The sequence below is a fragment of the Marmota flaviventris genome, chromosome 19 (genome assembly GCF_047511675.1).
Source record: "Marmota flaviventris isolate mMarFla1 chromosome 19, mMarFla1.hap1, whole genome shotgun sequence".
Classification (NCBI taxonomy): domain Eukaryota; kingdom Metazoa; phylum Chordata; class Mammalia; order Rodentia; family Sciuridae; genus Marmota; species Marmota flaviventris.
Window position 1 is genome coordinate 17761829 of NC_092516.1, and position 10089 is coordinate 17771917.

General features: G+C 46.2%; 1 protein-coding gene across 1 annotated transcript in view; it reads left to right on the forward strand.

Moving 5' to 3' along the window:
- The window catches only part of Lcmt1 (leucine carboxyl methyltransferase 1), a 48875-nt gene extending 45582 nt beyond the window's left edge, over positions 1-3293 (forward strand). The window contains exons 10-11 of the mRNA XM_027948521.3: positions 1464-1561; positions 3071-3293. Of these exons, the coding sequence (XP_027804322.1) occupies positions 1464-1561; positions 3071-3093 (121 nt within the window). The 3' untranslated portion in view covers positions 3094-3293. The remainder of the gene's footprint in view (positions 1-1463; positions 1562-3070) is intronic.
- Positions 3294-10089: the final 6796 nt, after the last annotated feature.

Below are 10089 nucleotides of genomic sequence, written 5' to 3' on the forward strand. Positions count from 1 at the left end.
TACATGGTATTTATATTGCTGTGTTGTTAGAATATTTCAATATTGATAATTTTAAACTGATAATTGATAAATTTTAAAGAAATAAAAAATGGTTTAGCTAGGCATTTAATTCTGGTGCTTTATGTTTTGTTTTAATTTCTCTGTTTCAAACAACACTGAAGGGAACATCGCCATATATACATCTGTGTTAGTGCCTGCTTTAATTCTTTTTTCTTTTTTTAATTTTTTTAGTTATAGTTGCACACAGTATCTTTATTTTGTTGATTTATTTTTGTGTAATGCTGAGGATCGAACCCAGTGCCCGCCACATGTGAGGCAAGCGCTCCATCATGGAGCTGCAGCCCCAGCCCCTGCTTTAATTCTTTTACATTTAGTTCATGCTTCCTGGATTGTTCTTTTTCTTTTTTCCTTTGGAGACCTAGAGGTACAGCTTTTAGTCCCTTGAAAGGTCATGAGAAGAACTTTGGGCCTGGTTCTGCCACAGAACTTACTAACATTCAGAAACATCACTGTTTTTCCATGTTTCAGACATCGGTGATTGGCAGTGAAAGCCTTGAAGGCCTGAGAAAATGCAGTCTGCACGTAGCTGGCTCTGAGCTTCCGGCTCCTTCCAGAAGCTTTTAATATCCCTGGACTCGCATCCATAATGGGGATGCTATAGGGACTTTGTTGGATACCCAGCTTTTCTAGATAGTGTCATCAACCACAGGGAAAAGGTGACTTGCTTCTAGGCAGCCTTTGTTGCATGTGGCCGTGGCCTTTTGTAAACGGGAGCAGGTGACCTTAACAGAGGCCAGTGATGAGATGGGATGGCTTTGCTCTCTCTACCCCAGGCTGAACAGCCCTCCCAGCTCTGTGAATGTCACAAGGTCTGTCTGCATTTTCTTAGTACTGTGGAGTATAAAAAGAAGTTCAAGGTGATGAGCATGTTCTTTTCACATATGCCAAGTGCCTACTGTGTGCCAGGCAGTTTTCTAAGCACAAGGGATACAACAGTGATCAAAATGGACCAAAGCCATATGCCTGTCCCTGGAAGCTCACTTCCTAGTGAGCAGCTTCAAATTAGCAGTCAGTCCTTATAGTCGCATTTGGTGATAAACCTCCTGGAGCCTTCATGGTGCTGGTTTTTCCCTAGAACTCTGTTAGGTAATCTGCCTTGGATGTCTGTTAGTCAGTTTTCTGCTACTGTGACAAATACCTGAAGTGATCAGTTTATAAAGTGAAGAGGTTTATTTTGCCTCAGGGCCTCCCACATGCTAAGCATGCACACTACTGAGCTATACCCCACCCCCAGCCCTCTTTCTTCTTTTTAGTACAAATAAATTAAAAAGGAACCACACCAGACAAACTATGTTGTAGCCATTAAAATGTGTCGTGAGCGTCTCTCACATTGGTGAGTGGACCATCGCCTCAGACGTTTTCACTGTCTAACATCACCCTTTACTATTCTGATCTCTGCTCAGGATCGAGTCCCTGGAATTCCTGGACGAGATGGAGCTTCTGGAGCAGCTCATGCAGCACTACTGCCTGTGTTGGGCAACCAGAGGAGGACAGGAGCTTGGTACGGATCATCTTTTGTTGCTTTGATGTAGAAATGGGGAATGTTCCTCCCCCAGAGAACGAAAGGAGTACCTGTGACTTCAGGCTCAGAAAGAACCCGAGAGCTCTGTCTGTGTAGCCGTGAGCATACCTTGGGAATTCATGGTTCTGTCATCTGGGTTTTTATAGCATAGAATTCAGGAAAATTGTTTAGATGAGCCCCAGATCCTGAACAGCCAGCCAGCCCTTGACGGGTCTGCTGTGGAACTTCTGCAGTTGCAAGGTTAAGGACCTTGAAGGTTTAAAGTGATACCAAGTATCCAGTGTTTACTAGGTGTTAAGCACACAAGTCGTCACGCTCTCTAACAAGCCCGTGCCCTCGGTCATAGCTCCCTGGCTGTGGCTGAGCAGGCCACGGGGGTGAGCAGATCCGCAGCTCAGTGGTGACCCGTTGGCTTTCATCCAGCTCCTCTTCCCCACCTGCCCCAGGTCCTGCTCCCTGGCGGTTGTTATTAATGTGTCTGCACCGGGGGAAACTGTGTTAGATCAGGCACGTGTAGCAGCTGCCCAGTACCTCCTGCAGATGTGATCTGAATGACACACGACCTCAGGCACCTTGAGAGCGGAGACCTCGACAGAGGCCAGGTGACATGAGGGGCGGTCAGCCTGCTGGGGCTATCAATCTCTTGTCTACAGATTCACCCAGCTCAGCCCACAGAATCCTTTCAAACTTGTTTTGATTTAAAAAATCACCTATTGGTGTGTTTTTATGTTGTCATCCTTTCCTAAATTATAAAACAATGTAATTTGGAAACTTCTGAAAAGTGTGGCAAAGAAAAGAAAATTGACCTGTACTGAGAGAGAACCTCTAGTAACTTTTTCTTTCCATGTTTTTTTCTAGATATTATCTTATTTTTAATAAAGCTGAATTTATACATTTATGTAACATTGATTCCTAACTTTTTTCAACTTAATATGGTAGCATAACCATTTCCCTTTTGCTACTAAATATTGTCAGCGAGCATAATTATGATGCTTTTATTGAGTTCCATCATGTGACTGTGTCTGATTTATTTAACTTTCCCGTGCTTTTGGAAATGTACATTATTTCTGATATTTTTGAGTTAACTATAGTTCTCCCCTCCCCCTGCCCTTTTGTAGTACTAGGTTTAACGTAAGGGGCTCCTTTGTCCCCACCCTCTGCCTGGGTGCTCTTGTGTCATGGTGAAAAATCATTTCTGCCTTAGCTCAAGGTTCAGCTGTTACAGGGTAGATTTTGGATGTTTACTGCAGAGAGCCCTTAAATTGTTATAATGCTTTCCTAATCCCTTTTAAACTATTCATAAACAGAATCTTGCCCAACTTCTTGTTTCCTCGTGAAATCGCCTTTCACAGAGCAGGGGACAGCTGTAGGGTTGGATGTGCTGGGCCCAGGCCCGCCTGGTGGGCCTGTAGCGGTGTCTTGTTCCTGCAGCTCTGCTGCCCTCTGCTCCGTGCCTTGAGGTCTCTGAGTCTCTGTCTCCCCCCTCAGGTCTGAAGGAGATCTCTTGTTGATCTGTTGAAAGCTCCTGTTGAGCTGGAAGCCGAGCTGTCTTCCCAGAGATGCATGGAGCAGCCTGAGTGATGGCCGCGGCCAGGGTGGGCCTCGCCTGTTGACCTCACTCCACGCTCTGAGAAGTCTTATTGTGAAGGTGGTCACACCTGTTCCTGTTCCTGTTGACTTACTATTGTTTAAATAAATCTCACTTGCCAAACGCCTGTGTCAAACCTCTGCTGGTTCCCTGTGTTCTGTGGGGTGGGCCAGGGTCACTTCTGTGGCAGCTGAAGCCTGACCTTCACTTACTCCCCATGAGTCGGACCCATAGTGAATCCATTTTGGGGTTCACTCCTTGATGAGCTGGGCTCTGCCAGACGCTGGAGCTCTTCTCCGGCTCGTGTGTGCCCTGGCCAGACCCACCTCTTCAGGGCTTCCTTCATCCTGGCTAGTGTGGCGGCTGAGGGGTTCATGGCAGGCTGAGTAATGGCCCTACAGTGTCCACATCCTGATCCCCAGGACCTGTGGGTACACTACCTCCTGTGGCAAAGGGGCTTTACAGGTGCGGTTAAGGTAGGAGTTTGGAAATGAGATCATCCTTGATTTTAAGGGAACCTGATGTAATCATAGCCCTTTGATTGGAAAGGGACAGAGGAGGTGTCACACAAGGCAGTGGGATGACAGACTGAGGAGTGATGCACTCGGAAGATGGAGGAAGGGGCCAGAAGACCAGGAATGTGGGCAGCTTTTAAAAGCTAGAAAGGGCGAGAAAACACCTCCAGCGCTCCAGCCCTGTTGTCAGCGGGACCTTAGCTTCGTGAAACCAGCTGCAGGTCTCTGACCTCCAGGACTACAAGAGCCACGTGCATTAAGCCGTGAAGCCTGTGGTCATATGTTAGAGCAGCAACAGGAGCCTCGTGGTCAAGCTCCAGGTGAGTCGGGCCTCCAGGAAGAAACGCGTGTGAATGGCGTGTGCAGGAATGGCGCCAAGGAAGCCCCTGGTCTCCCCTCACCTGGGGTCGGCACAGCTCCCCTTCACCATTCGGAATCCTCAGATCAGTGCTCCCCAGGGTGCAGGCGTGTCCCCACTGGTGGCCTGCCTGTGGGTGGCAGTCGGTGCACTGAGAACCTGAAGTGAGTGGACCACCACGTGAGAGCTGCTTCCTTTCTAGTTACCTTTTCCATCTCAGTCCAAGGAAATCTTAGGCTGGTGGTCGCCTTCAGCAATCTGTGGTACTCACCAATCCAGAGTTGAAACCTTGAGACCGTTAGAGGGTGGCCAGTCAGTTTAGCAGACTGAAGTCCATTCACGTGAAGAGACGTAGACTAGGATAAAAATATAGCCCATTACCAGTAGTGAAGGTGAGGATTGTTTTTTTAAACTTCATTTTCGTGTGCACCTGAAGGACTTTTTCTAAAGTCAGAATTTTCTAGCCCTTCGCCACCAGAACAGCAACAGTGCTTACTTGACATTGAGAAAAACTTTTGAGCCCCTCATGGTGGCCCATGCCTGTAATCCCAGCCGCTCGGGAGGCTGATGCAGGAGGATCAAGGGTTCAAGGCCAGGGAGGCACTAAGCAACTCAGTGAAACCCTGTCTCTACATAAAATATAAAATTGGGCTGGGGATGGGGCTCAGTGTCAAGTGCCCCTGAGTTCAATCTCAGTACCAAAAAGAAAAACTTTCATTGCATCAATGGTCTTTTTTGCCTTTGTATTTTTTATAGATCACCATGTGTCCAGGGGCAATGATGCTCCATCACCATTGATGGCTGTGTTTGTAAAATATCCCTCAGAGTGTCAGGGCTTTGGACGAGGATGTAACAGAACGCTTGCATAGCACAGGCAAGGCCCTGGGTTCAGTCCCCAGCACTGCGAAAACCAAAGTCATTGACATATTGACATAATATCTTAAAATGAGTCTATTTAAAGATAATTATTAATAAAACAACTACAGAGGCACCAAAAGGGTGTTGGAAAAAAATCCCAGAAATAATGCATTTGGAACTACCAAAGCCGAGGAGCATCAGGTAAGGGCAGAGGGTCTTGCCAAGGGTTGGTTTCCTGCCTCCTCTGTCACACTTCTATGACCAGGACAGCACTGCAAGGTATGCTTGACTTTTTAGATTGCAACTTGAAACTCATGTCCCCCCTCAGTAATCTAAACCCCCTGGTAATAATCCATACACACGTCACTCAGTGGAGCCTCCTCTTTGGAAGGTCGTCTGGTGACCTTTCTCCCTTCTACTTTGGCTTCTTCGAGGATTCCCCACTAGACAGCCCCCTCTGCCCTGAGGATTCTTGGCAGGCACTTCCCTTGGCTGACTGGGACCCTTCCTACCTCTTCCTGCCTCTCCCCCTTTCCACCCGCAGTGCTTCCTGTTCCTGTAACCTCCAGACCTGGTCTCCATGGAACACGAGAGTGGGTGGCAGGTCATTTTAATAGATTAAAGTAGATTAAATTTAGTAGATTAAAGTCCCTTTTCCCCTTTTTCCTTTTGAAAATCTTTCTCTCTTGATTGTGATGAAATATATATAACAGAATTATCCATTTTAAGCATTTCTAAGAGCACAGTTCAGAGGCACTGAGCGCACCCACATTGTTATGCACCCATCTCCACCGCCCATCTCCAGGACCTTTCACCCCTCCAAACTGAAACTCCTTCTCCATTGAACAGTGATTCTCTATTCCCTGTCCCCCAGCCCTGACAACTACAGTTGAACTCTGTCTTTATGAATTCCACTACTCTAGGGATCCCTTATGGGTGGAATGGTATATTTGTATCTGGCTTACTGCACTTGGCATAACGTCTTTGGGGCTCATCCATGCTGGAGCATTTATCAGAATTCCCTTCCCTTTTTAAGGCTGAGTACTATTCCTTGGTATTATGTACCACATTTGGATTATCTGTCTTCTGGTAGACATTTGGACATTCTCACTCTTGGATATTGTGAATTATGCTATCATGAATATTGGTATATGAATATGTTTGACTCAGTTCTTTTTAGGTATATACTCCAAAGTAGAATTGCTGGATCATTTGGTAATCTTATTTTTAATTTTGGGGGAGACCTCCATACCATTATTCAAAGCAGCTGTGCCATTTTACACTCTTACCAGTAATGCACAGAGGTACCAATTTCTCCATATCCTTGTAACACTTGTTATTTTAAAAATCACATCCATTTAATTTTTTTCCACATTTTTTATTGGCACGTTATAGTTGTACATAATGACAGGGATTTGTTGTTACATATTTGTACATGCACACAATATAATTTGGCCAAAATCACTCCTCAGCACTTCCTCTGTAATTATGGTTTTTTTTTTAAAGTAAGAGTCATCCCAATGAATGTAAAGTGGTATCTCATTGTGGTTTTGGTTTGCGTGATTAGTGATTTTGAACATCTTTTATTTGTATGTTTAGATCCTCGATCCCTTCTGAGTTAGATTTTGCGTATGGTGTCAGGTAAGGAAACCAACATCGTTCCACTTGCACGTGGATGTCCAGTTTCCCCAGCCCCATTTGTCGAAGCGCCTGCCCTTTCCCCATTGATCAGTCTTGACATTCTTTGTCAAAATCATCTGGCCACTTACGCAAGGGTTTCTTTCCAGGCCGCCTATTCTATTCCACTGGTCTATTTGTCTGTTTTTATGTCAGGGCGAAACTATTTTGATTACTGTAGCTGTACGGTAAGTTTTGAAATTAGGGAGTGTGAGACCTCCAACAACTTAAGTTTTGAGATTGTTTTGGCTGTTCAAGGTCCCTTGAGATTCTAATGAATTTTGCGAATGTAACTATAATAACCAGGTATTAGACTTTTTTTTTCTTTTTTGCAACGCTAGGATGCAACCATGGCCTCGCACAGGCTAAGCACACGCTCTACCGCTGAGCTGCACCCCCAGTCGTCAAACTAGGTTTTAATTTTATAGCTCTTCTTTCATTTTCGGGTGGGAAGTGCGGATGGTCATGAATAAAATACTCGCTATGAGTAGGATATAGATTTATATTTTGGCTTATTTTATATACCTCCTTGTTCTATAAAAGGAATGGAGATGGCTAATAAAACTGCAGCAACACAAAACACAAAAACAAATGCTTGGGGGATTTGGAACGTGAGTTTATAAAAAAGAAAAACAAGGCCACGAGTCAGGTGGGCTCACAAATGTGAATGTTTTATTGTCTAATGCAGGAACTGTCCGTGGGCCACAAATCTGATTCCCCCACGTCCTCATCAAGATGGAAACATGATTCAGTTTCCATAAAGTCTCAGCCAGCCACATGCTCAAGAGAGGCACAACTCTCCTGCCTGAGGCCCCAGAGAAACGGAGCATCTTCCCTGAGATCCCTGCAATCCATATACTTACAGCCCGGCTTGTGGAGCCGCTGGCCCAGGGTCCCTGAGGCAAACCAATGACTTAATGCTAAAATGAAAGTCCACGAAGGCGATTCTTCAAGGCCCAAGCAAAGCAGCCCCATTGTTCAGCTCTGAGAAGCTGCATTTAATACAAGAGCAGAGTTTAGAAAATATGAAGAGTGAAAGCTACAGAACCGATGGGCCTAACTGTTGTTCCTGAAAACAGCACGTTTTATACAAGATTCCTGGTAGAGAACTGGAGATCAGAATCTCAGGGGGTGGGATAGGGATGGACATCAAATTGACGCAGATCAAAATGCTCTTAAAACCAACCTGATGGACAGTAGGGTTAAGTTTTTTTTTGTGTGTGTGTGTGGGGGGGTGGTGGTGCTGGGGATTGAACCCAGGACCTTCTGGGTTCGAGGCAAGCACTCTACCAACTAAGCTATATCCCCAGCCCAGAGGTTAAGCTTTTTAGGGAAATATAAAGAGCCCATGCCAGCTGCTCCACGTAAAACCCAGACCATTCTACACCCCTTCTTAAGACCCCCAAGGGCCCTCGTTCTTCCTGGTGTGAAATCCGACTTCTCCCTCAGCCTTCAAGATCTGACCCTGAGTGATCTGGTCTCTCCCTGCCTTACGTCATGCCACTCTTTCCTGCCTGTGACATTCCCACCCTGCCTTCACTCTTCATCTACCAAACTGTGCCTCTAAAGGGCCTTGGCATCTGTTGGTCCCTTTCTCCGTTGGCTTTATCCCATGAAGCCTAAACACCCCTCCTCAGAGGGCTTTCCCCACCACCCCACATAAGCCCCTAGCCCAGCAGTGAGTTTGTGTGTCTGCTCCCGTTGTGCTCCTTGTCTGGATCTGTCATTTTAAGTTTATTCCACGGGTACTTCCCAAGCACCTTCTGTGTATCAGGCTCTGTTCTGGGCGCTGAGACAGTGCACAAAAGCTGACGCGTTCCCTGTTCACCATGGAGCCTTCAGTCTACTGGGAGACACAGTGAAGCCAAAGAGAAATAAACAGATAAGTAATTACAGTGCCCTTTGGGTGCGCTGATGGGATGGCCGGAGATAGTCATGGTATGAGAGATGATGCAATCATATCACTAGGAAGATATTCGACTTAAGGCTATTTGAGGAAAACATACTTGGGCTTCCAATGCGAGGGACTCAGGCAGTATCATCAGTGGTGGTCACCCCTGTAGTTATGGACAAGGCGACATGTGTTGGGCTCTCAGCATGAAAGGAAAAAAATGCATCCAGTAGCAACAGCTCTTGCAATAATAAAAGTATCCTTTACTTGAGGCTGCCCATAAGGCCGCACCAGACACTCCCATTGAACTTCTGGTGGGAAAAGCAGGCTGTCAGACTGAATTGCTTGCTCTGCAAACGAGATCTTGCCAAGCTCAGTGCCAGAGAAACCATCTTGCTCCCTCTGCTAATGGTATTTACTTAGTAATCAAGTGGCCTGGGGAGCTCAAGAAACTTGGCTAAGGCCTATTGCTCTCTTAGTTTTATCCACCCATTGTTAACCCAACTGTGAATGAATTTGAGTCCCGAGGTCCAAAGCTCAAGTTGGATCATGGCTTGCAGAGGGCGGAGAGGAGAGACATGGAAATTTCAGAGATAGAACTCATTAAACCAATGAGTGGTTTGGATGGTCCCTAAGGAGCAGGAATCAAGAAAAAGGACCCTAGGACTATCCTGGTGAAGTCAAGTTGCGAGGACCATCCAAACCTTGCAAAGGAAAAGGAGTCACAAAGGACACTTCTCACCTCTCTCCTGGTGATGATTCTGCCATTCCCCAGCAAGAGGTAGAATCCTGTTCTCCATGTGCCGAGTCTGGGTGGCCAGGAGGGTTGCACTGGCCAAGAAGACAGTAAGAAACCTGAGCAGCAGCTGGAAAGGAACTTGTGCTGTGGGGTTCCCCTTCTTCTGCTGCTCTTGGGAACCGCGAGACACCCTATGAATAAGCCCTGGTTCATCTGCCAGATGAAGAAACCACAGGGAGCAGAGATGAGCTGTCCCAGAGGAGGCCCTCCTTAGATCAGACCCCAGACAACTTGACAACTGGCTACAGATGTTTAATTGAGCCCATGTGAGACTAGCCAAGCCAGCCCAGGCACAGTCTGTCTTAGTCAGCTCTTGTGTCACTGGGACCAAAAGACCTGAGAAGAAACATATGGAAGGGGAAACTATGGGGGGGATTTTTATTTTGCCTCACAGTTTCAGAAGTTCAGTCCACGGTGAGCTGACTCCACAGCTCTGGGCCCAAGGTAAGGCAGAATATCATGGTGGAAGAGTGTGGCTGAGGAAAGCAGCTCTGGAAATGGCACCCAGGAAGGAGAGAGCAAGAATGAGAATGAGCGCCACTCTCCAGAGACAGAATATTAACTCTAGGGCTGGGGCTGGGGCCCAGCGGTAGAGCACTCCCCTAGCACGTGCGAGGCCCTGGGTTCGATCCTCAGCACCACATTAAAAAAATAAATAAAATAAAGGTATTGCATCTGACTACAACTAAAAAATAAATATTAAAAAAAAAATTAACTCTAAAGGCACGCACCCAAGGACCTACTTCCGCGTTCACACCTGCATGCCTATAGTTATCACCCAGTTAATTCATATCAGTGGATTAATCCACTGATTAGGAAAA